This window comes from Somniosus microcephalus, chromosome 9 (genome assembly GCF_052327205.1).
Source record: "Somniosus microcephalus isolate GS21.2 chromosome 9, FLI_Smic_1.0, whole genome shotgun sequence".
NCBI classification, from domain to species: domain Eukaryota; kingdom Metazoa; phylum Chordata; class Chondrichthyes; order Squaliformes; family Somniosidae; genus Somniosus; species Somniosus microcephalus.
In genome coordinates, this window is record NC_140995.1 from 53,899,962 (window position 1) to 53,927,338 (window position 27,377).

The 27,377-nt window shown below is 44.7% G+C and overlaps 1 protein-coding gene across 9 annotated transcripts in view; it reads left to right on the plus strand.

Annotated features, from left to right (window-relative positions):
• Positions 1-27,377, plus strand: part of fam135a (family with sequence similarity 135 member A) — a 305,872-nt gene that overhangs the window by 44,288 nt on the left and 234,207 nt on the right. The window contains exons 1-2 of one of the 9 annotated variants that reach the window (XM_085996571.1): positions 3,069-3,267; positions 15,148-15,277. The exons of 7 other annotated variants lie outside the window; for them this stretch is intronic. In XM_085996571.1, the coding sequence (XP_085852697.1) occupies positions 15,249-15,277 (29 nt within the window). In that variant the 5' untranslated portion in view covers positions 3,069-3,267; positions 15,148-15,248. Of the gene's footprint in view, positions 1-3,068; positions 3,268-15,147; positions 15,278-27,377 lie in introns of those variants that run through there. One more of the 9 variants, XM_085996574.1, reaches the window with a different exon arrangement.

A 27,377-nucleotide genomic window follows, 5' to 3' on the forward strand; every position in this document is an offset into this window, starting at 1 on the left:
GGCAGAGCTATATATTTAGTTGAAGACTTTGGACAGGGTCTCTGGAGCAATGTAAAAGAACCAGCAAATTGTAACATAGTGCATGTAATTGCATAAGTCACTCACCATAACTTCCTGAAATTTCTACACCATAATAATTGCATATGCCATATATGTGGCATTACTGTGGTGCTAGTAAACTGCTATTTTACTTGGCACCACTTGTAGTGTTTGTTTGAGATGAGGTCTGGCATAACTTTCAAAACTGAAAGTGGACTTGTCTCCTGTTTTGAAAAAGCACACAAGAAAAGAATATTTACATTTATAGTGCATTTTTGTAACTTTTAAAGTCCCTGCAAAGACATGATTTCACAAGATCTGTAGGAACATTAGCAACCGATACTCATTCCTTAGTTCATTTAGAAACCCTTTTTTATATCATGTTGCTACTTGTGGCCAATTAGGAATCCAGGTGTGGCTAGTTACATTATTGATTGGTAAATAAAAAAACGAGTACTGGACAGTTGGACATGTGATCTCAATACTCATTTCACGCACATGCCTGTGTATTTTAACCTTTCTGTGCATTTGTTGGTAAAATGGTAAGATGAAAAGGCAGAGTGTGCAAGTGTTTTTTGCTCATTGTGTGTTTTACTTAATGCTCGTTGGTTATCTGATAAAATGGTGCAACACGGTGGAACACTCTGGACTTCAGCGCCATCGAAACACCAGCAACGTTGCTTGGAGCGGGAAGTTTGACCAAGTGGAATAACCGCTTCAGGCCAGCAGAAGACGACAAATTTGATTCCAATCTTCAAAAAGGGGACACTGAGCTGAACCACCAAATTATAAATCTTTAGCTTTACTGCTGGGGAAAGTGTTTCGAAGTATTATGAGGGATAATGTGAGGGAGTATCTTTGGGGACATGAACTAATCTGAGACAGCTGGCTTTGGAATTGGAAGTTGTGCCTTGACTAATTTATTGGATTTCTTTGAGGAGGTGACAGACCTATTAGATGGGGAAGAGACAGTGGTTGCTATCTACCTGTATTTCAGAAGGCATTTGACATTGTCCCACATAATATGCTACTCCATAAAGTCCAAGCCCATGGGTTGATGGGAATGTATTAAAATGGATTGACAACTGGTTGATTGGTGGTCAACAATGTGTAGTCATGCATGGGGTAGGAGGTATCTGCTTGGATGCCACAAGGCTCAGTGTTTGGAGCCACTGTTATTTATAATTTTCACATAAATGATTTAGAAGAAACTATTGTGTCCAAATTTAGAGACAATACTAAATTGGGAGCAGTGACAAATGATGATCAATGCACACAAATTCAAAAGGACCTTGACTAGCTCAATTAGTGAGCGGAGAAATGACCGATGCAATTTAATACAGTGAAATGTAAGGTTGAGATTTGGCAGCGGGTAGGTTGATGTGAATTATGTACTTGAGGGAATGCAGCAGGAGAGAGTTGTTGAGGTTTTAGTGGACAGGTCACTAATACCATCAGCGGATTGTTCCCAAACTGTTAAAGTAAACACAGTGTTGGGAATGCGTTGCAAAAGGTATAACGTATAAATCCAGAGACGTCATTTTAAAACTGTATTTGGCCCTGATGAGACCATATTTTGAGCACCACGTGATGTTATGATCTCCCTATTTCAGAACAAATATTCAGTTATTGGAAGGGCTAGAAGATTGATCCCAGAACTGAAGGTAACGATGTAGAAGGATAGATTGACTACCTTGGGTCTTTTCTCTCTTGAAAAGAGAAGACAGAGAGTGGATATGGTGGATGTTTTATGAAAGGCTTGGACAAATAGGATCCAACTAACCTTTTCTGTCATATACAGTCTTTAAGCACAAGGGGTTGTATTTACGGGCAAAAGAAAATAGGAAATTCAAGAGGAACTTTTTATACTAAAAGGGTGGTAAATATGTGGAATAGATTACCGGCACAGGTGGTGGAACAAGAAACCTTAATGGGTTTCAAGTAGGAATTAGACAGATTCTTGTCAACAAAAGCGATTCAGGGTTATGAGAAATGCACCAAGGAAATATCGAGGATAGATAGACCAATGGTCTTCCCTTGCCAGAAACTGTCCGCCTGACTGAGAGAGTTTTCGAGGCGGGGGAGGGGCCAGTTAACATAAGGCGAGACACTTGATCTCCTGATCCCGCTGCCTACCCACCGTGTCCAGATATTAACCTCTTTTGAGCAGGTGAGATGGACCCAATCTGCAATTTTAGTTGAAGGCTTCCCCTGTCAGGCAAAATTGACTGCAGGGCAATTGTGGGCCAGAAGAGGCCCAGAAGATCAGTTTTATTTTAGGCTTCTGCCCCCACCCCCCCCACCCCCAGATCTCTGTCTCAGGCTTCTTGCCCCCTCTCAATCTTGTCACCAAACCCCCCCTGAAGCTGCCCAGCGTTGTTCTGAAGGCTACTACGGCCTCCTGCCGCTAATGCCCATCGTGCTGGCCAACCAGTTAGGCAATCTGGTCAGGTGTTGTGCAGAACTATGCAGAGATTTATTCAGATGAGGCCCTTCTTTGCCTTTGCCGGTTCGTCACCTGCTACCGGACTTTCCTGCCTCTTCCACCCATCCATCCCCCCACCCCAAACTAAAAATAGAGACCTATGTTTCAGTCTGTCTTCAAAAAGATTGGAGAAGTGCACATGAGGGCATTGTGAAAGGCAATATCCAGTTTAGATCAAAAGGGGGTCCCCTGGGTTATGCTGTTGTATAGTTAGATACTGAGCAATATGGGTTCACCCCTAAATATAAGATGCCCAGACTGTTTGTGCGAGTGCCGTCCCTGAGAGAATATCCAAGGCACATCATAAACTTGTTACAAAGAGATGGAACAAGAGATACCCTTATCATAACTATACTTGAAGCTTTTGGTAGTGTCTTTTAAATATTTAACAGGACACAAAAATACATGACTCTTCCCTTTTAATCTGTGCACATTGTGGGAAAAACATGTAAATCTGTTTTTTTCCAATTCATAATTTAGTAGATGTGCCGTTTTGTAAATGCAAACTTTCTCCCAAAGCAGACTTCCATTTACTGACATGCTGTGAAGGAATGTGTGCCAAATAAATATAAATTGCCGTGTGCAGTGGCAGGACAATGTGGGAATTCCAAGATCGGGCTTTTGGAATTTTGACTTGATGGAAGGGGAAATATTGGTTGCTTCTCTCGGGTCACAAGTACCCAGAAACGAAAACCCAGTTGGAGGTGGAGGAGGAAGTGACAACGTAGATCTTTGCATTAGAGGTAGTTACTCTTATGTTCATTAATAAATAGACATTCTTATTATGAACACAGCTAGCTTTTGCTAGTTACTTTATTGAGCACATGTGGACTAGGTACAGTATCTCTGGAGGCTTCCATCTTGACTGCTGCCTTGTGGGTTGCCTAGTGCCTCATGGGTAATGTAGTCTTAATATATATACAGCTGGGTAGTGTAGTCTTATATACAGCTCTACGGCTCCACCTAGTGTCCACTATAGAATGACATGTTATTGATCATTACATCCCCCTTTCTTTGAGGTTTAACAAAATCAATATCAATCAACTTTCAAGAAAACAATAAAGATAATATCAGTAACACTTTTGTTAGTGCTCTATATAAACAGAAACATTTTCAAAACAGTCAACACATTTTCAAAGCTTTACATTGTACTCAAAGATTAAGTCTATCAGGCTTTTTTACTTCACGTGTGGATCTTCTCAACACGGGTAAGTCTGATGTGTCTTCATGAGATTGTTCTGGCGGTGAATGACAAGATGCAGTTGCGGCATTGTCATCAATCTGCTCTTGTATAGATCGAGGTCTCCTTGCGATCTTTGCTTGGAGAGGGTTTCAATGTTTCCTTCACTCTTCATGCCATAACTCTCAATGCACTCTCGAAAAACTGCTGGCAGCTGGATCCCATCATACAGCATAGTCCTCTCAGCAGCCTCGGCTAATGGAACACCAAAGATTGGCCTGAGGGAAGAAGGAGTATCCACCGGAACTGCTTCCTGCTCTGGTGCAGGCTTCTTCTTTTTCTTTTTCTCTTTCCACTGCTTAGCAACATCTGCTGCGGTTATATCTTTGGACTTTTTCTCCTTGTGTTTTTCCTCTTTGTGCTTTTCTTCCTTTGGCTTCTCTTTGACCTTAAAGTCTTTTTCTTTCTTCTTGGAGAAACTAGGCTTTTTGAAGACATGGATACCCTTTGGCCTTTTCATCCTTGATGGGCTCTCTGCTTCATCACCTGAGTCATCTGGTCTGCTTATGGCACAGTTTATACGGTAGACTCTCTTGACCAGTTCTAAGTCTTCACAAGCTTTGTCACCTAGTATCGAATCAAGTCTTTCAGCCACAACAGAAAACATGAGATGATGCACTTTGTCTTTGACTGTCACTTTAAGTCTGCATACACCTAAGCTATCTATTTTCTGTCCATTATAGTCCTTCAGTAGTACTGACTTTTTCTGTATTTTGGGCTTTTCTTTCATGTTTTTAATGTCACTCATACTGATTAAGTTTGCTTTTGCCCCAGTGTCCAGTTTCAATGTGACTAATGCTCCATTTATCTGCAGTGGGATCATCCATTTGTCCTCTTTTACTGCACTGCCTTTATGTTCAGCATTGTCCATTTCTGAGGGCTGCACATTTTCTGTATCCTTTTTGATATTGTCACATGACACCATTCATACAAAAAATGTCTCACTTAAATCAGTGTCCTCAATTACACTAACTCGTTGCCCTTTCTTAGTTTGTACTTTTGAAAAGCATTGTTTGGCAAAGTGATTCTTTCCATTACACTTTGTGCACATTTTTTCAAACGCTGGGCATTGTCTTAACTGGTGTTTGTAACCACAGCGTTTACAATTAAAAATTTCATCCTCCGATTGCTTTTCATTTCTGTTCTGCCCATGTTTCTTCCCCTTATAGGACACAGCACCGACAGCAGCATTATCACTCATTACAATCGCATCATTATTGATTTCACTGAAAGTCTTCGCGTGCTTTCGAGCTAGCTCGCTGGCTTGGCATATTTTCACTGCATTTTCCAAATTTAGTTCGGTTTCTCTCAACAGACGTTCCCTGACTTTTTTATCATGAATACCAAACACAATCTGGTCACGAATCATGGATGCTTTGAGCTCAGAGAAATTACATGTCTGTGCTTTCCGTTTCAGATCAGTTATAAAGCTATCAAAAGTCTCATTTTGTTGCTGTGTCCGAGAACGGAAGATGTATCTTTCATACGTCTCATTCTTTTTGGGAGAGCAATGTTCATCAAATTTTTTAGCACATCTACTAATTTTTCTCTGTTCTCCGCTGGATTAAATACAAATGTATTAAATACCTCTATCGCCTGTGGGCCTGCAACCGTAAGCAGCAACGCTATCTTCCTTGCGTCTGGCTTCGTACCGAATCCGATGGCTGCAATGTAGAGTTCGAATTGTTGTTTAAAAGTCTGCCAATTGTAGTCGATGTTTCCTGTGAGTTTCAAACGCTCTGGTGGCTTCAAATTCTCCATGTGGCTTTTCACAATTTTCAGCAGATCTTCACCACCCTGGTACCATCTTATGTTCATTAATAAATAGACATTCTTATTATGAACACAGCTAGCTTTTGCTAGACACTTTATTGAGCACATGTGGACTAGGTACAGTATCTGTGGAGACTTCCATCTTGACTGCTGCCTTGTGGGTCGCCTAGTGCCTCATGGGTAATGTAGTCTTAATATACATACAGCTGGGTAGTGTAGTCTTATATACGGCTCCACCTAGTGTCCACTATAGAATGACATGTTATTGATCATTACAGTTACTACAGCAGATCTTTTAAACTGAACAACGCAGATTACTAGATGATATAATGGAAGTGTTTAAAATGATAATAGGGTGGGACAGGCTAGATAGAAATGGACTGTTTTCAGTAGTTGAGAGGTCTTGAATGAGGGGACCTTAGATACAAGATTACATGCAAGAGATTTAGAACAGAGGACAGGAGAAACTTATTTACATAGGGAGATGTGAGGCTGCGGAATTAACTTCCAAGGTTAGTGGTTGAGGCAGAAACTATGTTAACACTGAAGATTAGATAGGTGGATGAAGGAAAACGTTAATAAAGGGAGCAAGGTCGGTAAATGTGATTAGGATAATTTGCTCACGTGGAGAGCAAACACTGCCATGGAATGGTTGGGCCAAATGCCTTGCTTATATTGTAGCTTCTATGTATTTCTAAATATGAAGGTAAATTAGACAACTATTCTCATTCATGCTTGATTCACAGCTGAATTTGGGTTTTGTGTTCAGGGAAATTACGATGAGAAACACAAATGCATGTCTACTGTGTAGAGTTGTTGAAACTTTGTGCTATTAACATACATTGAATGCTTGGACACTACATGGTACCTGTCTGTAAACTTCAAATAGTACCATGGTCAGTTAACAGTCGCTGACTCCTGCATTTGTTGCATGGTTTAATGGTCAACTTTGCAACATGGCTCCATGCAATAGAACGCTTCCAAAATATTTTCTTTTCTTTCCCATGTATAAATTGTCAAATTATTCCCAGTGTATTGCGCCCCATACCCTGAAACCTCTTGGTTTAGCAAGTACTGTAGTAGTGTTACATGTGCCGATTGCAGTTGAAATTTCAGTCCCCTTTCTAATGAAATGAGAGCTGATATTTCCAATATAGTACAGGAAACTCTTTGGTATCCGGCACCGACGGGACCAGCGTGTTGCCGGTTGATCAGAAATTCCGGATGACGGAGAGGATTATCTACCGAGGCTATTTTTAACAAAGAAAAATAAAAAAATCAAGAAATGTGCAGTATACAGCAATTGGGTACTCACCTACAGAATGTTGTGTTAAATGGATGGTGGAAGATGCTTGATTAAGTACAGTACTGCTAGTTGAGGGTAATCCATAACTCTTTAATTACTTAACAGTAAAACAAAACTTATAAACGACTGTACAGTACAGTATAAAGTACTGTAGTTGACTGTACACTTATTCCAAGTCAGCTGGTTCATCAGGAATATCCATGCCAGCTGGGTCATCAGGATCAGGCACTTCAACAGATTCTTCAGGCACTTCCACTGCTTCAACTCTTTTGGAAGCTTTCCTAAACATGTCCCAGATGTCTGCTTGCTTAGTGGACTCTTGCCTTTTTTGTAGAAAGGTGGAATGCAGAATATGGAGGTGCATAACTTCGTGGGCAGAGTAGCAAGGCTGCCTTTCAGCAAATTTGAGGAATAAAGCAAATCCTTCTGCAGCTTTAGCCCAAGAAATCATCATCTCTTCAGAAATCTCATCCTCCTCACTTTCCTTTTCTTTCTTTGGATTCAAAACAGTCTCAATTATTTCATCATCACTTAGCATATGCACAACAGCAACTTCTCTATCTGCATCAACCCACTGCTCAATATCACTTTCACTGAGGTGATGTAGAGGGTTTGCTGGGCCTACATTTTTCACCATGCCAGCCATTTCCATTATTGTACTCCTCTTGGGATGAACATTGAACCCATGAAATTCCTCCTCTGAAGAAGAACCTTCAGCAAACATTACAGAAGGCCACAATTTGCGCCAGGCTTGTCTCAAAGTGTGACCTTTCACCAAGTTCCAGGAACATGCTGCATTGAAGATGGCGTCTTTAAGATTGTATTCCTTCTGAAATGCGTGAATATTGTCATCTTGGCTTATCAGTTTCCGTAGGAAGTCTTTCTTGTAATGACACTTGAGATTTTGGATAACGCCCTGGTCCATGGGTTGTATGAGAGAAGTTACATTTGGTGGCAAATAAATAGTGAAAATATTTCCCGAAACCAACTCTGATTCATGCGGATGGGCTCTACAATTATCAAGCAATAAAATGCATTTGTTATCTTCAGGTTTCCCTATTCTACGTAAATGTTCCCTCACAGATGGAACAAAAATATGATGGAACCAATACGAAAAGATTTCCTTATCCATCCAAGCATTTCTTTGAACTTTGTACTCAACAGGCAAGTGCCTCACATTTTTACATGCACGGGGATTTTTATACTTCCCAATGACAAGAAGTTGAACCTGGTGTGATCCAGCAGCGTTCGTACATGTTAGCACGGTTACACGATCTTTATTTTTCTTGTAACCTGAAGCATTAGCCTCACTAGTCCCAGCAAGCGTTGATTCTGGCAAAAACCTCCAAAATAAGCCAGTTTCATCAGCATTGTATATCTGTGCTGGCGACAAATCATGTTGCTGCACAATCCGATTGAAATAATCGCAGTATTCATCTGCGGCATCGTGATCAGCTGATTTCTTCTCCCCGGAAACATTGAGTCGTCGTATCCCGTGCTGTAACTTGAAGCACATTAGCCATCCCTCGGAGAAAGCACACTTGTCAGTGAGCTCCAACTTTACGTAGAAATCCTTTGCTTTGTCAATTAGCATGGGTCCGGAAAGTGGAACATCCTCTGAACGCTTAAGAGAAAACCACTCAAAGCTCGGTATCCAGCTCTTCAAGCTTAGGCTTACGAAGCGTACGCCGTTTCTCTACGCTCTTGGATGTCTCCGAGCTTGAATAAAACTTGAGCAGCTTATCCTTCTGCGATTTGATGTCGTAGATTGTTGACGAACCAATTTTGAATTCATTCATAATGTTGATACGCTTCTCTCCCCTTTCTAGTCGTTGGCATATGTCGATTTTCTGTTTTAAAGTTAACACCACTCTCTTCCTTTTTGCTTGGACCAACTTTTGGGATTTCGATAATGCAATGCAGTGACTACCAGCAGCGTGGGAGATGCACAGTACCCCTGTAAAATGGCGGATCAGAAGAGACTACTGGCAGCGCGGGAGAGTCAGACTCCTGTTACAGGGATTTTGAGGTCTTCGACAGCGCCAAGAAGCCGAGTAGTGGCAATTTGGAGAACTACCCCCACTGACTAACTCGGCCACCGCGGGGGACTCGGACTCGGCAACATTGCCAGTTATTGAGGTGTTGTTTTTGGAGCGAGAATTTTGCTGGTTAATAGAGAATTCCGGATATTTAGGTGCTGTTTAAACGAGAGTTTCCTGTATTAGGATATGGCACTATATTAGCAACATAGTGGTCTTGAGTTCAGATCCCACCGTGGTAATTTGTGGGCTGCTGGATTGTCGTTGACCCTTAATAAAGAAAGAACTTGCATTTATATAATACCTTTCACGACCTTGGAATATCCCAAAGTGTAGTCGCTGTTGTAATGTAAGTAAACATGGTAACCAATTTGAACAAAGCAGGCTCCCACAAACAGCAATGTGATAAATGAGCAAATAATCTGTTTAGTGGTGCTGGATGAGGGATGATTGTTGGCTTGGATTCCAGGAAAACTCCCCTACTGCTCGCCTTTGAATAGCGCCACGCCAGCTTTTATGCACACCTGCGAAGGCAGACAACTTGTACCAGATTTCAGAAGGGAAAACTTAGCTAAACTGGCAGATGATTTGGAATTGGTTAATTGGCTAACCCTATGGGTGGTTATGAGACCGATGTTCTTAAAAACTTTCTATTTATATCCTACAAGATTAAGAAATGTGGAAGACAAATATGTACCCAAAGTCAAGGGAAGGGAGTGTGGTAAGAAAAAGCCAAGGTGGCTGACTGGTCTTGTACAAAGAAAAATACGATATAAACAAAAACATTTCTACAAAATAAAGGCATCCAATACTCAACTAAACAGAGTTAAGTACAAGAAACAGCTACAGAAAACGAAGGCCGATATTAGATCAGCTAAAAGGATAATGGAAAAGAGGATCGTAGACAATTGTGGAAGTAATGAGAAAAGCTTTTTCAGTTTTGTGAAGAGTTCGAGAACTGCCAAGGCCTGTATTGGGCCATTGAAGGTTGTTCAAGGACAGGTTGTGAAGGATTCACTGGGTACGGTGGACATATTAAATGAGTACTTTGCATTGGTCGTCTTCATGAAGATGATGCTCGACTGTTCGTAAAACTGTTAATATTATTCGTTTTATCATCATTAAATAACATAGATGAACATACTGTTTTAGATAGAATTAAGAACCTGAAAATAGATAGAGCAGCCGGGCCGGATGATATCCACCTGAGGGTCCTCCGGGAGATGGGACACATGCTATGCGAGCTCCTTGACCATATTTTTTAAAACCTCACTCTGGGATGGTTCATGTAGACTGGAAGGAGGCTAATGTAATCCCCATCTTTAGAAAATGGTGGCAGACGAACCCAGGTAACTATAGGCCCATTAGTTTGACATCAGTAATAGGAAAGATGCTTGAGGGAATCATTAGGGATGCAATATATGATTACTGGGATAGAGAGGGACATATTAGAGACACCCGATGTGGCTTCATAAAAAGGTCATATCTTACAAATTTGATTGTACTTTTTGAAGAAGTCACCAAGTTGGTGGATGAGGGAAGTCATTGGCCCAGAAATTCGGGTTGGAGGCTTCCCGTGGGTGCAAGCCCCTGACCTGCACTTTCCTAGCGCGCCGGCCGTTGTGTTGTGGGCCCGCGTGGGATTCCGATCCAGGGTCTCCTCCAGCTGCCGGCGCGCAGTGCTCGCGTATCCCAGGGGCGCAGTTAGTTCGAAGCGTCCCCTGGGATCACGTGGGCCATGGAGAGCCAATCGTAGCAGGGAATCTCTGTTCATAAATTTGACAGGAAGACCTGTCAAATCTATGAATAGAGATCAGCCCCAAAACCTAACAAACTTCAAATAATTTTTTTTTAATCACATTTTTAAAATAACTATAAATTACATAAAATAACTATTTTAAACAATTTACATTTTTGAAAAAATTAATTAGCTTTTAACGGGGCTAAAAATAAACTTACCTTTCTTTAAATATTAAAAAATAATAAACCTGTGGGGAAAAATGTTTTAATTTTACTTAATTCACCACTTACCTTGTTAAAAGCAGGCCTTGCGACTGCTTTTTAAATGCGCAGCTGCTAGAGACTTACCTTCCCGGAGAAACCTGTTTTTAAAAAAAAAAAAAAAAAAATCAGAAGTTCCAGGCGTACGCGCTGCCTCTCTGTCACACGCGTTTGACCCTCGAACCCCTTCCTTCAAGGGAACAGAAGTTCTGGTTTCCAGCGCATGCACAGTGCATGCGCGAAACTGGCACTTTCGTTGGCCCTATGCGTGAGTACACAGCGCGTACTCCCCCGTGGGGACCCGAATTTCTGGCCCTTTGTTTACTTAGACTTCCAAAAAGCTTTTGATAAGGTACTGCACAAAAGGCTTCTCTACAAGATCAAAGCCTCTGGTATTAGTGGTTATATATTGAGTTGGATTGAGAACTGGCTGGAAGGACATAGGCAGAAAGTAGTTATAGTTGGATTTGGATCTGTTTGGAGATCTGTCACCAGTGGTGTCCCGCAGGGATCGGTGTTGGGACAGTTACTCTTCACTTTTTATTTAATGACCTAGATGTAGATGTAGGTGTTGGGTCACGATCTGCAAATTTGCAGATAATAAGATCTGTAAACGTGTTAGGACTGCAGATGATGCTCTACTGCTTCAGATGGATCTTAATGTTTGGAGATTGGGCTCATGACTGGTAAGTTATGTTTAATTTGGAAAAGTGAACTATTATGCAGGTGGGCAGGGTGAATGGTTAACACACATACACCCTTCAGGGAAAAGCATTAAAGAAGGTGGCGAAAGAAAGAGATGTGGGTGTTCCAGTGCATAGATCTCTCAAGGTTCATGAGCAATGCCTTGAAGTGTTTGGGTGCATTCATAGCACAATTGATTTATAAGTCAAGGCATACTATTTTGTAAGGGAGATTTAATAGAGATGTTCAAAATTATGAGTGGCTTTGATAGAGTAGATCAAAAGTTTCTACTGGGAGGAGGGTCAGTAACCAGAGGACTCCGATTTAAGATAATTGGCAAAAAAGCCAGGGGGAGCCGAGAAGAAGTTTTTTTTTTTTTTTTTGCAGTGTGTTATGATCTGGAATGCACTGCCTGAAAGGGTGGTGGAAGCAAAATCCATAGGGAATCTGATACATACGTGGAAAGGAGAAATTTGCAGGGCAATGGGGATAGAGCAGTGGAGTGGGACTAATTGGATAACTCTTCAATGAGCCAGCACAGGCATGATGGGCCAAATGGCTGCCTTCTGTGCTGTATGAATCTATGTATATTGATGATTCATCTGTAGATACATTAGACAATCCTGTTTCTTTTCTTGGCCCAATCCCATACTTTTCTCCTTACTCTCCTGAAAGTGTAGACTCTTATTCGGGTAGGATCACAGGTGCCAGCGACACTCACCTCGCCCAATTGGCCATTTTGCATGTCTGAGCCGAGACAGTGTACTGGCAGTCTGGAGTGTATGGAACTCAACCCAATCAAGTTCTGTCCTGAATTTTCAGCAGAGGTCACTGGAAGGTGGCCAGGAATGGGAACCTCGTTTGATTTCTCTCTTTTTTCACCTGCCCTAGAGCAGGGATGCTGAGGTTCACTAACGGCTATGCTAGCTGAGATCAGCTCTCTCAGCACAGACTGATGAACTAATCCTTGGATGAAAGTAATTAGAAATAGTCTTGAGTTCCCCTGAAGGCTCGGGAGGTAAATGCACCATGGCAGTGTCATAAAACTCTAGTTTCTATGACAAATTAGCCAATATCAGCTACAGTTTCGCTCTTGCAATTTGGGCTCATTCTCTACTGTTTATTTGTGCACTCTGCAAAGGTCGGTTTCTGTAGACACTTTCTCTGAACTGAAATTTTTCCTTGTATATGCCAAATATCTGGAATATGAACCTACATGCCATGGTATATGCACATAAAGTATTTTAGCATGCCACTCCTTATCTCCAAACAGGCAGAAAAACACCAAATACAGCAACATTTCAGAGCTCCGCATCAAAGTACATCATTATACACCACCAGTGTTTACATGGGCCATGTCCCCTCAGTGAAACACAAAGACCTCAATTGAATTAAACTGTAACACACTGGAAGAATTTTTTTTCCACCACCAGTACCTCATCGCTTTTTATAAATTATATGCCTAGTTTGCCACGTGACGATGCTTTCTGATATCAGATCATAAACCCCAATAGCCATGAAGCATCTCTCACTCACTCAATCACACACATACACTCTGACAACAGGCTGGAATTTCCAGAATGCAAGACCGAGTTGAAATTTCCCACTCAAAGGCTGAAGCTGAGCTGTACTCCGATCCTGAGGGAGGGGCAGCCTTGTGTAAGGGAAACTTCTTGAAAGCATTTCTAACATTAAAATGACTGATTTTATAGAACATAGGAACAGGAGTAGGCCATTCAGCTTCTTGAGCCTCTTGCGCCATTTAGATAGATTGTGGCTAATCTGTATCTCAACATCATTTACCCGCCTTTGATCCATAGCCCTTGATAATCTTGCCTAATAAAAAAATCTGTCGATCTCGGTCTTGAAAATTTCAATTGACCCAGCATCCACAGTCTTTTGGGAGAAAGAATTTCACATTTACACTCCCCTTTGTGTGGAAAAAGTGCTTTCTGATTTCACTTCTGAATGGCCTAGCTCTAATTTTAAGATTGTGCCCTCTTGTTCTGGATTCCCTCACCAGAGAAAATAGTTTTTCTGTATTTACTCCATTTTATCATTTTAAACACCTCACTTAGTTCACCCCTCAACCTTCTAAACTCAAGGAAGATGAGCCAAGTTTATGCAACCTGTACTCAATTTAACCCTTTAAGCCCCTGTTGGTATGTTTTTAGTGTTTTTTTTTAGAATTATGTAATTTTTTTTCATATTACTTTTTTTCAGCTGTATTTGCTGAATTTGGTAAGGAAACATGATAGCAACCAGAAACATGTCAGAAAAAATTGAGCTATTTGTTTTTTTTTTGCGTGTCTAGCAGTTGCTGGTTCTTGATTAGCAGCTTTGAAAAATATTTGAATTTGATTGATTTTTGTGTGCGTATTCGATTGTAGTTGATAGCTATTCCTATTTGCTAGCTTGTGACTGGTATTTTTTTTTCCTACCTGTCTATCTAAATAGAGGCATAGAGTACAAAAACCAGGAAGTTATGCTAAACCTATATAAAACACTAGTTCGGCCCCAGCTGGAGTATTGTTCCCAATTTTCGGCACCACATTTTAGGAAGGACATGAAGGTTTTGGAGAGGATACAGAAGAGATTTACTAGAATGGTTCCAGGGATGAGGGATTACAGTTACGTGGATAGAATGAAGAAGGGTCTCCGACCTGAAACGTTAACTCTGTTTCTCTCTCCATGGATACTGCCTAGCCTGCTGAGTGTTTCCAGCATTTTCTTCTGTTATGGGAGAAGCTGAAGTTGTTCTTAGAGCAGAGAAGGATAAGAGATTTAATGGAGGTATTTAAAATCATGAAAGGTTTACATAGAATAAATAGAGAAACAGTTTCCAATGGCTGAAGAGTCGATAACCAGAGTGCACAGATTTGAGGTGATTGGCAAAAGAACCAGGGGCAACATGAGGAAAAACTTTTTTACACTGAGTTATGATCTGGAATGCACTGCCTGAAAGGGTGGTGGAAGCAGATTCAATAGTAACTTTCAAAAGGGAATTGGATATACACTTGAAAGAGAGAAATTTGCAAGGCTATAGGGAAAGAGCAGAGGAGTAGGACTAATTAGATAGCTCTTTCAAAGAGCCAGCACGGACATGATGGGCCAAATGGACTCCTTCTGTGCTGTATGATTCTATGTAAATTTGGCACTGCCTTTACAAGATCTGGCCACCGGGGTCCCACTAATCATTCAAAACGTTGGTAAAACTTAAGTACTTTCACACACGATTATTTCCTTCCTTGCCAATCAGGCTTATTTATTGGGAGCTGTGAAGATGAAATAGAATCTGTCAAATATACATGGAGGGGGCAGAAAGATGGAAGCTAAAAATGCAATATATTAATGAAGTTAAGTATTACAAATTCAGTAGAATGTAAGTCTGATCATTCGTGTCAGCCTGCACCATGTTATAGTGCTCTAAGAATTTGAGTAATTCAAATTGTTCTCCATTCAGGCTTCCCATTCAGGTTTGGCTTGAACCCAGAATACATTTAAGTAATAACTGGGAAAAGAGTGGGAGTAGGTACCTTACTGATCATGTAAATCTCAATCCATTTTTTGTATAATTTAGATGGAAGCGGATGGCTTAAAAATGGGTCTCAAATTTAAAAACTGGAGCTAACTTTGGCTTTTACCAATCCTGAATAACCAGGAGGAAGGAAGAACAAGAATATGAGGCCTGAATCTGCATTACCAGGCAGGTAAATGAGAATTAGTTTTAATTAAGTCTAGAATACCATAGAAGCAGTAATGGGATCAGGAGCTATGTGGGATTTCCTGCATCTACAAAGTTTTCAGGAGGAGTAGATATGCATGAAGTGTCAAAGTTGTGTGGCTCAAGGAGAAGAATGCTGAACTTAAGGACTTGTGGCGACAACAACAACATATTTGTGGAGGAAAAGTTTCTGGATGACTCATTCCAGAAGATGGTCTCCCCACAGATAGAGAGAATTAGTGAAGTAGCAGAAGGGAAGTGGGTGACCACCACCTGCAGGAGAGGAGGAGGAATCAGCGCAAGGAAAACCCGAGTCTGCATTTGTCTAAACGGTATGCAGTTCTATAATGAAGGTAAGGGTGCAGCACACAGGAGGGTAACCAAGAGCAGCGCCACAGCACTGTAGAGTAAGTGCTTATCCATGGAGGAAATGAGATCCCAGCCATGATAATTGGAGAGTCGTAGTTGTGGGGATTCTGTAAGTAGGGGGATAGATGTTCCAGTTTTGCAGCTGTGACTGGGAATCCCGAGTGGTATGTTGCCTTCCAGGTGCCACGGTAAGGGATGTAACTAAATGGATGGAAAAGGCTCTCAAAAAGGAGGGAAACCATCCAACAGTCATTTTTCACAGAGGAGCCAATGACAATAAGCTGCAAGAATTTGTGCATAGTAATCTTAAGATTCCTAGTGCCACATGCTGAACAAGTTGGGAAGAAGCAGTTTAGAAATGTTGCTGCATGGCTAGAAAGATAGCGTAACAAGAAGGGCTTAAGGTTCCTTGGACATTGGGACACGTTCTGGAGGCAGGGTAACCTGAATTGTCCCAGTACTAGTAACCCTGTAGGGAGACTAAATAAGGCAGTGGAGGAGGGGCAGATGGGGCAAACCTACAACAAATGAAAACGAAGAGTAATGGAGCTAGAAAACCTACAGAGAATACAGCTGTTATGGTACAGAGCACGGCGGGTTGGTACATGATCGTTCAAATGCAGACACTTAGTGTGTGAAATATCAGGATATGACCACACAATGAAATTATGACAAATGAATGCAATTCTCGAGCTGGGGTGTCAGACATGCGGATACAGTTCCATCCGGGCATTAAGATTGGAACGTGACTGGGTACATTAAGACCGGGATAGGTGGGTGGGGAGGGTCAGAGCACCCCGAGTCCCAGGTCTGGACACTGAGATTGGGATGGGGAGTTGGGAGACTGGGTGCGGCAGGGGGACAGGGAAACCGGGGGGTTGAAGGGATTGGGGCTTGGGCGGGAGGGGGACAGAAGAATGTAGTGGGCATGGGATCCAACATTTTCTGCAGAACCGGTAGCAGCAGCAGCAACATGAGGGGGAGTGGTGCCGAGAGAGGAGTAACCAGTAAAGGTGAGCAAAACCTGGGGGCCTTACTTTGGTTAAATAGTGTAAGATTGTTTCCACTAGTGGGTGAATGGGAGACAAAGGGATGGAGACCGAAGATTCTCACTGCACTCAGGGAGCATCACAATCTGCAATACTTGGAGGAGGTGCTCTTCCACTCTTCCCAGAAGGGGAAGAAAAAAAAACAACTTTCCAACCATTTCTTCAGCTTCCAGCGGTTCCTTTAACCCTGGTTAGGGCACCGTAGGACTGGAAAAATTAGCCTGAGCTTGCATGGCGCATGCTCCACCTAGTTTTTAACATATATTTTGCAGGAGGGTCCCGAAATAGACCCAGGACCCTTCTTTGCGTGTTTAAATTAATCCAATGCTGATTTCAGGCAGCCGTTCGGTCCACCTAAAAATAAGGAGGACCAATATGGCGGTGGTCGTGATGCGGACACAGATTAGGTGTGTGACTTGGCACCCAGTAATTGATGTGCATTGCGCCCATTTTACGTCCAAAAACTGGGTGAAACGCATGCCAATTTCTACCCCTCGGTGTGTTCAAATAACTTTTGCTGAATGTGGTCCACATCAAGTGTCATGTTGGATTTGGCCCACCATGTAAATGGAGTTTGACACCCCTGGTCTAGAGAGTCAGGGAAATAAATACTAGGAGTCAGGAATAAAATAGGAGATCTGTAGGTCATTGCTGGAGAGGAAAGCTACGATATCATAGCTATCACAGATAGTTCAATAAGGACACGGGTTAGGTAAACATGCAGATTACTTTGTTGAGTTAGAAAAAACAAACTGGGAGGTTTCGTATAGCCTTTTCGCTGAAAGCGAACTTGATTATAATGGAGATGGACCTATCTGGTCGTGGTGTGGATGAAGCAAAAATGTTGTGGTTAGGGATAAGAGGCATGAGGTGAAAGAAGTAACTCCATGTCTGATGTTAGGGGGAACGATTAGAATAAGCATTTGTCGTAGTCAAATAAGGAAGCATGTACAGGCATAGGTGCAGTAGTTATGGGTGACTTGAATTAACCAGGGGTAGATTAGAAAATCTGTTATGGGTGCAATATGAGTGAAAACATGATCCTGACCACAATGTTGCATTGTTACATGGAACAGTGGGTCAAGGAACCCATGCAAGCAGAAGGAACCTGGAGATGGTTGAGCTGGACGGGGAACCCTTTGGCAACGGTGATCATGATCTGGTGGAGTTTAAAGGCTTATGATGAAAAAGAGAATTAGTAAGAAAATCCTTCAACTTTTAGGAAGGCAGATTTTGATGGGGTGAGGTGAGTTGTGGAAATTGGACTAGACTAGAACAGCAACAACTTGCATTTACATTGTATCTTTACCATAAGGCACTTCAGAGGTGTAAGGAAAAAAATAGACACATGGACAAATAAGGAGATATTAGGAGGGGTATCTGAAAGCTTTGTCAAGGAGGTACACTTTAAGGAGCGCCTTGAAGGAGGAGAGGGATGCAGAGCAGTTTAGGGAAGGAATTCCAAAGTGTGAGGCCTAAGCAGCTGAAGGCAAGGCTGCCAATGGTGTGGCGAGGGAATAGGGGTGCAATGCACAAGAGGCTGGAGTCAGAGGAATGGAGATTTCAATGAGTGGATTGTAGGGCTGCAGGAGGACAGAGCTGGGAGGGGGAGGGGTTTAAACACAAGGATGAGCATGTTCAATTTGAGATATTGACAGACCAGGAGCAAGAATGGATGGGCTAGTGGGACTTGGTGTGGGATAGGATATGGGCAGCAGTTTTAGATGAGCTAAAGTTTGGATAGGGTGGAGGATAGGCCAGCCAGGAGAACATTGAAATAGTTGATTCTAGAGGTGACAAAGGTTTGAATAAAGGTTTCAGCTGCTGAGGTAGGGGCAGAGGCTGGTGATGTTGGAGGTGGAACTGGGCAGTCTTTGTGATGGAGTGTCAATGGGGTCAGAAGCTCAGTGGAGATTGCGAAAAATCTAATTCAGCCTAAGACGGTGGCTGGGGAGGGGTGTGGAATCGGTGGTGAGGTTAGAGTTTGTGGCCAGGTACAAAGATGATAGCTTTGATCTTTTGAATGTCCTGGGGCTGAGATGATTGGCCTCCAACAACCACAACTATCTTTCTTTGTGCTAAGTATGACTCCAGCCAATGGAGAGTTTCCCCTCTGATTCCCATTGAATTCAATTTTACTTGGGCTCCTTGATGTCACACTTGGTCAAATGGTGCCTTGATGCCAAGGGCAGTCACTCTCGCCTCCCCTCTAGAATTCAGCTCTTGCGTCCATGTTTGGACCAAGACTGTAATGAGTTCTGGAGCCGAGTGTCCTTGCAGAATCCAGACTGAGCATCGGTGAGCAGGTTATTGGTGTGCAAGTGCCACATGATGGCACTGTTGACGACACCTTCCATAACTTTGCTGATGATTGAGAGTAGACTGATGGGGCGGTAATTGACCAGATTGGATTTGTCCTTTTTGTGGACAGGACAAACCTGGGCAATTTTCTACATTGTCGGGTAGATACCAGTGTTGTAACTGTACTGGAACAGCATGGCTAGAAGCGCAGTCTTACTAAAATAGATTATCCATTTAGTTAGCTTCTTATTGAAACATTTTTTATTTGAAAGCATACTCATTAAATTCCGAATACCTTAGCGTGAGTCTTATTGAATGGAGTAAACATAATTCACTCGCTTCACAAAACTAGTTTATAGGTAGGCAGAGAGGGACTGCAGGGCTTGTTTTGCCTTAAAGAAACAAGCGAAACCTTACACTCATTTAGAACGTAGTCATGATCATTGAACGTCTCAGCTTGGCTCTGAATGTTCTTTAACAGCATTGCAGGATGCCATTTTCCCAAGGGCCACTTGTATTGATTGACCTATTGTCCTAAGCGCAAGACTAAAAATTTTCCCCAATTGAAACATGGGACTTCAGGTGTATGAAGCTGCTAATAAACACCTTTTTTGTGCAGTATTATCTAGAAGGAGGTCTTCCAGTGCCTGGGAGGTTTTTATTACTTTTGTGGTAGAATGTACCTGGCGTATAATCACTTGGATGGCATGTTTTCTGCTGTTTTGTTTTGGATGGGTGGTGAGAAAAAGTGTAAAGCAGCCTGGGGTGACTAGATGATGTAAAATGTATCAATTTGATGAGCAATATGGGATGCTGAGAATTGAGACAAAGTCACAAAATATATGTCATTGCCTAGCTTTGAAAATACCAAGATGGTAGCGTCCCTGATCAAGAGGTCAACTACTTGTGACATTTTTTTAGAAAGAGAAAGAACTACATTTTCCAAGTAAATACTCCAGCATAAAGCAGTTGTGGGCATTGTTCTAAAGTTTAAACATAGGAAGATTTGGAATTTCTGATGAAGGGTCCCAGACCTGAAACGTTAACTCTGTTTCTCTCTCCACGGATGCTGCCTGGCCTGCTGAGTATTTCCAGCATTTTCTGTCGTTATTTCAGATTTCCAGCATCTGCAGTATTTTGCTATTATGGAAGATTTGGAATGGTAGTTTCAAGATGCTTTATCCAGAATTGTATGTGTTGCACCGAATTGAGCTGAAATGTGTAGTAAATTAGCTAGTGATTCAAAATGATTAAATTGTTCCTGAACAGTTTTCAGAATAATAGTGCAATTCAGTAGTAAATGCATAAAAAAATTATATAGCTCCTGGCCGGGGCATGTGGGGGGTTGGGGGGGAATAAGCAAACATGCCCATAAATATATGCTTAACTCCTGCCTGGAGCCTAGGATTGAAGTTGGAAAGTTCACCTGCATGCAAGAGATTTCTGGCAGCTGTGGATACATTTGTGTGAGAGAGGCCTCCTGGAAGATGCTGGTTTCACCCTACTTGAGTGCCATAACAACCAGGCAGAAAACTTACAAATAACTGGGGTGAAAAGAAATACAAAAATTACGTGTGTGTCCGCCCCCCCCCCCCCCCTCACCATTTATGCAGTTTAAGCAACTAAATAAAAAAAGTGAAATTAACCGTATTTGAGGTGAGGGTTTTATTTATTGTCACTAAGGTGGGACCAGAGAGGACTGACTGAATTATTTTGCTGAAATACAAATTCATTATGGGAAGTAAGTGGAGAAAAAAATGTTTCATAATCATGTAAATAACTAAAACAAGAAGATGGTTTTGAGGAGGGAAGAATAAACAAATTAAGTACTTGCATTTTAAGCAAATACTGCAAGTTCACCATGGGAGGTAGAACAAGCATAACTTGTAATGTAAATAATTGAGACTAGGTTTGGAAGTGGAAGAAAGAACAACCTGAATTAAACAAGTTTTAAAGTGTTACTGGATAGAATTACAAATTAATGAGAATGTTGTCATTTTTATTGGTAATATGTGTACTGTACTAGTTTTATTTTGTCATTCATGTGATAAGTCAGTAAATTCTTTTGGACAAAGCTTTGTCACATTCTGGCAGTACAGGTAGAGTATCCTTTATCCGAACTTCCGAAAACCTCTCAAAAACGAAAGTTTTTTCGTTCAGCGTAAGTCGTGCGCACCACATGACCAGAGTGGCGCACGACTTATGCTGAGCAGGGCAGAAGGTCACAGAGTTCCCTCCTGGGTAGGAGATTGCAGGCCGAGCCGGGCAGTGTGAAGGAGGTACCAGGAGAGTGAACCCAACAATACAGCGGCCCATCCGATAGCTGCAGCGGCGCGTCCGATATTCTTTTCTCCCCCCCGACCCGACCCGAACCGCGGCCCGTCCGATATTCTTTTCTCCCCCCCCCCCCCCCGACCTGAACCGTGGCCCGTCCGATATTCTTTTCTCCCCCCCCCCACCCGACCCCCGACCTGATTTGCGGGCCAGCTTAGTAGGAGTCAGCCGATATCCGGCTTTCCAGAGAAGCAGGAAGGGGAATGAGACACGGAACAGTCGCAAGAGGTAGCCTGAACTTTTAAAATTTATATTAAATACAAATTTCCCAGTCTTATAATAATACCTTCTGAAATCCGAAAAATTCCGAAAACCGAAACTCAGCTGGTCCCAAGGCTTTCGGATAAGGGATAGTGTACCTGTATTATGACAAGTAAACGTCAGAAATTGCACTCTAGTTCCTGTAAGATATTGCTAAGGAGATCTACTAGTGCATTTGTAATTGCATTCATTTTAATTTCAATCCTTAGTATGTTACTGTTGTACAGTACATTTTGTCTTTTATTAAAAACTTGGCAATAGAATGGGGATAAAATATGGAAAAATTGGACAGTCCCGCAGCAGCGGAGACTTGCACAATTTACAACAAACATATAGTCCTCTAGGGCATAAAAACCCAAAAGGAAAAGTGATCCAACCATGGCTAACAAAAGAAATTAAAGCTAGTATTAAGTCAAAGGAGGAAGCTTATAAAGTTGCCAGAAAAAGCGGGCAGCCTGAGGATTGGGATCTTTTTAGAAATCAGCAAAGGGGGAGCAAGAAATTGATAAAGAAAGGGAAAATGGAATATGAGCACAAACTAGCGAAAAATATAAAAACGGATTGTAAAAGCTTCTATAGGTATGTGAAATGGAAAAGACTGGCGAAGGTAAATGTAGGTCCTTTACAGTCAGAGGCGGGAGAATTTATAATGAGAAATTAAATAAATACTTTGTTTCTGTCTTCACGGAGGAAGACACAAAAAACCTCCCAGAAATACGAGAAAACCAAGGGTGTGACGAGAATGAGGAACTTCAAGAAATTATTATTAACTAGCTGAAGTGCCCGGCGGTGCCGAGGCTTTTTCGAGGGCATGTTGTTGTTGGAAGAGAGAGGGAGAGCGACCGGGGGGAAGAGAGAGAGCGACCGGGGGGAAGAGAGAGAGAGCGACCGGGGGGAAGAGAGAGAGCGACCGGGGGGAAGAGAGAGAGCGACCGGGGGGAAGGGAGAGAGCGACCGGGGGGAAGGGAGAGAGCGACCGGGGGGAAGGGAGAGAGCGACCGGGGGGGAGGGAGAGAGCGACCGGGGGGGGAGGGAGAGAGCGACCGGGGGGGGAGGGAGAGAGCGACCGGGGGGGGAGGGAGAGAGCGACCGGGGGGGGGGAGGGAGAGAGCGACCGGGGGGGGGAGGGAGAGAGCGACCGGGGGGGGGGGGGGGGGAGAGAGCGACCGGGGGGGGGAGGGAGAGAGCGACCGGGGGGGGGGGGGGAGAGAGCGACCGGGGGGGGGAGGGAGAGAGCGACCGGGGGGGGGGGGGGGAGAGAGCGACCGGGGGGGGGGGGGGGAGAGAGCGACCGGGGGGGGGGGGAGGGAGAGAGCGACCGGGGGGGGGGGAGGGAGAGAGCGACCGGGGGGGGGGGAGGGAGAGAGCGACCGGGGGGGGGGGAGGGAGAGAGCGACCGGGGGGGGGGGGAGGGAGAGAGCGACCGGGGGGGGGGGAGGGAGAGAGCGACCGGGGGGGGGGGGAGGGAGAGAGCGACCGGGGGGGGGGGAGGGAGAGAGCGACCGGGGGGGGGGGAGGGAGAGAGCGACCGGGGGGGGGGGAGGGAGAGAGCGACCGGGGGGGGGGGAGGGAGAGAGCGACCGGGGGGGGGGAGGGAGAGAGCGACCGGGGGGGGGGAGGGAGAGAGCGACCGGGGGGGGGGAGGGAGAGAGCGACCGGGGGGGGGGGAGGGAGAGAGCGACCGGGGGGGGGGAGGGAGAGAGCGACCGGGGGGGGGGAGGGAGAGAGCGACCGGGGGGGGGGAGGGAGAGAGCGACCGGGGGGGGGGAGGGAGAGAGCGACCGGGGGGGGGGAGGGAGAGAGCGACCGGGGGGGGGGAGGGAGAGAGCGACCGGGGGGGGGGAGGGAGAGAGCGACCGGGGGGGGGGAGGGAGAGAGCGACCGGGGGGGGGGAGGGAGAGAGCGACCGGGGGGGGGGAGGGAGAGAGCGACCGGGGGGGGGGAGGGAGAGAGCGACCGGGGGGGGGGAGGGAGAGAGCGACCGGGGGGGGGGGAGGGAGAGAGCGACCGGGGGGGGGGGAGGGAGAGAGCGACCGGGGGGGGGGAGGGGGAGAGCGACCGGGGGGGGGGAGGGGGAGAGCGACCGGGGGGGGGAGGGGGAGAGCGACCGGGGGGGGGGAGGGGGGGGGAGAGAGACAGAGGGAAGGAGAGAAGGGGGGGAGGGGGGAGAGAGACAGAGGGAAGGAGAGAGAGAGGGCGAGTGGCCCGCGGCCGCAAATGGAGCCAAGCCCCGAGAACAGGCGTGAGCCGGCTTGAGGCTGAGAGACGGCCACGCCCGGTTGCCGGGGTAACCCTTCCCCCCCCCCCCCCTTCCGAGCCCCCGTCCTCCCGAGCACCGGCCGCCCCGCCCTGCACTCCCGAGAGCTCCGCTCTCCGAGCCCCGGCCACCCCGCACTCCCGAGAGCTCCGAGCCCCAGCCGTCCCGCCCCGCACTCCCGAGAGCTCCGAGCCCCAGCCGCCCCGCCCGAGAGCCCCGGTCTCCGAGCCCCGCCCCGCCCCGCTCTCCGAGACCCGGCCGCCCCGCCCCGCACTCCCGAGAGCCCCGCTCTCCGAGCCCCGGCCGGGCCGGCTTGAAGTCCGCCGATTGCGGCTGTGAGAGACGGCCGGCGGGCCCGGTTGCCGGGGTAACCCTTCCCGCTCACCAAGCCCCGCCCGAGATCCGCACTCCCGAGAGCCCCGCCCCCCCCCCCGCCCGAGCCGAGCGGGGAACAGAGAGACGCCGCGTCTCAGCTGCTCCTGCTGCGCGCGCACCCTGACCCTCGTGACTGACGCCGTTGCCCCGGGTAACGTGACACCGGGGGGCGGGGGAGGGTGGCGGGGGTGAGGAGCTTAGCAGAAGCCGTGGGACAATTACCTAGCTCGGGCCTGGCTGGGCAAGAAAGGCCCAGGCTTTGAGGCCTAACAAAAACGGGGAAAGGTAGGAAAAAGAATCTTCAGGTTAGAGAAAATATTTACAAATGAATGAAGTTTTTTTTAAAACAATTTAATAAAAGCAATTTTATTTTGCTGGAAATGTATATTTGAAAAGAAAGACGCAGAAAGCAGGAAAAAGAATGGAAGCAAGATGGCGGCTACTCACCTCGGTTCAGAACGATAAGGCCCGCCCACACACGCACCGATTGGCCGACCGTCAGGTCACCAAAGCGTAGGATTGGTCAATCGTCCCGTCACTCGACCGTAGGAGGGCCCGGCCGCACGCGCCAGCAACCTGGCGTACGATTGGTCGACCTCGAGGTCACTCTGTCGCTAATGAGCGGATAATGAGATGCTAATGAGCGGAATGTTGAAAGTTTTTCGGATACCGCGGGCGCAATTTTTGTCCGGCCGAAACGTAAATACGCTTACCATCGTTTTGGAACGGTGAGCTTTCTTTCGACGTAACGCACGCGTAGGTACGCTCTGTAACTTTCGAGCGCATAGCCGGACAGACGCACACCCGAGGACAGACAGAAGGACAGACAGATCGACTCCTTTATATATATATATATATATATAGATAGATAAAAAAACAGTACTAACAAAATTAATGGGACGAAAAGTCGATAAATCCCAAGGACCGGATGACCTACATCCTAGGGTTTTGAAAGAGGTGGCCATTGGGATAGTGGACGCATTGGCTGTCATCAAGAGGTTGGTGAACAAAATTAGGGCACATGGAATTGGGGGTAATATACTAGCATGGATTGAGAATTGGTTAACAGACAGAAAACAAAGAGTAGGGATAAATGGGTCCTTTTCAGGATGGCAGGCTGTGACTAGTGGGGCACTGCAAGGATCAGTGCTTGGGCCCCAGCTATTCACAATCTATATCAATGATTTGGATGAGGGGACCAAATGTAACATTTCCAAATTTGCTGATGATACAAAGCTAAGTGGCAGTGGCAGATGTGAAGAGGCTTCAAGGGGATCTCAACAGGCTCAGTGAGTAGGTGGGAACATGGCAGATGGAATACAATGTGGATAAATGTGAAGTTATCCACTTTGGTAGAAAAAACAGAGGCAGAGTATTTCCTAAATGGTGAAAGATTGGGGATTGCAGATGCTCAAAGGGACCTGGGTATCCTTGTACATGAGTCACTGAACGTGAATGTGCAGGTGCAGCAAGCCATTAGGAAGGCAAATGGTATGCTGGCCTTCATTACAAGAGGATTTGAGTACAGGAGTAAAGAAGTCTTACTCCAATTATATAGGGTCTTGGTGAGACCACGCCTGGAGTACTGTGTACAATTTTGGTCTCCTTACTGAAGGAAGGATATACTTGCCATAGAGGGAGTGCAACGAAGGTTCACGAGATTGATTCCTGGGATGGCGGGACTGTCGTATGAGAAGAGATTGAGTAAACTAGGCCTGTATTCTCTTGAATTCAGAAGAATGAGAGGGGATCTCATTGAAGCATACAAAATTATTACAGCACTTGATAGGATGGATGCTGGGAGTATGTTTCCCTTAGCTGGGGTGTCTAGAACCAGGGGCCACAGCCTCAAGATAAAGGGTAGGCCATTCAGGACTGAGATGAGAAGAAATTTCTTCACACACAGGGTGGTGAATCTTTGGAATTCTCTACCCCAGCGGGCTGTGGAGACTCGGTCATTGGGTATATTCAAAACAGAAGTCGATAGATTTCTGACTAGTAAGGGTATCAAGGGATATGGCGATGGGGCCGGTGAATGGAGTTGAGGCAGAAAATCAGCCATAATATTGAATGGCGGAGCAGGCTCGAAGGGCCGAACGGCCGACTCCTCCTATTTCTTATGTTCTTATGCACCTTTTTTGTTTGCTGACTTCCATGCACATTGAAGCTTCTATCATTTTTAGTATAGATGGGTATGTAAGTAATATATTGCATATATACTGTAGTTGTTCAATTTGGATTTCCAACACAGGTTATCTTTTTTTGAGGTTTTTTTTGTACCTTCTGTTTAAGTTTCCACACAACCTTTTCCATCTGAGGATAGACAAGTGCACTGCTTCAAAACCTCTGACTTTCCTGTTCTAGCATGTCATTTTCTTGATACTTTTGCTGTCTTCCTTCCTATGGGGAAACTATTGCCAACAGATCATGACCATGCAATGTAGGGAGCTGTGAACTCAAATCCATCTTTTACCAATTGATGGCTGCACTTCATACTGTTACATTTTAGCATTTTGATCACCTGTAGTGTTCCATGTGAGACCTGGTTTGCAATCAATTACAGTTCATGGCGGAATGCTGCTTGTCGGTTCAGAGGGGAAGGAATTGCAGCAATAATACGCTTGGCAATAAGCAGTATTGACAGGTACATGATAGAAATAATGTGAAACTGCTAAAGCTTCTGTATGAATGTGCCCTCCGAAATACATCTCTTTGCCTTAGCTACCTAGTAATCCTGTTAAACTTAGCAGTAAAAAAAATCTCTGCAGTATGCATTGTGTATAAATATGATGTGTGAATATATGATAAATAGATCTGCCCGGCATCAAATAAATTGACTACAAGGGAGCAGAGTGATTATTACTGAGTGCACTTTCGGTGCACACAGAAAAGAATGGAAGAATAGTACTTAATGCATGCAGCTTAATTTCTCTGTTGAGTTTCTCCCAGATGCACTGGTAAGGATCTTTTCCCATTCGGTAAAATTCCTGCTCCTGCCTTGAACCTGCAATTTGAAGGTGGTTTGTAACTTCTGGTGGCCCAGCTTGTAATCTGAATTTCCATTCTAGAAAATAAAGCAAACAAGGCTGTCTTGTGAATAGATAGTATGGGAAATATACTTTTTGAACTGTGTACGATCA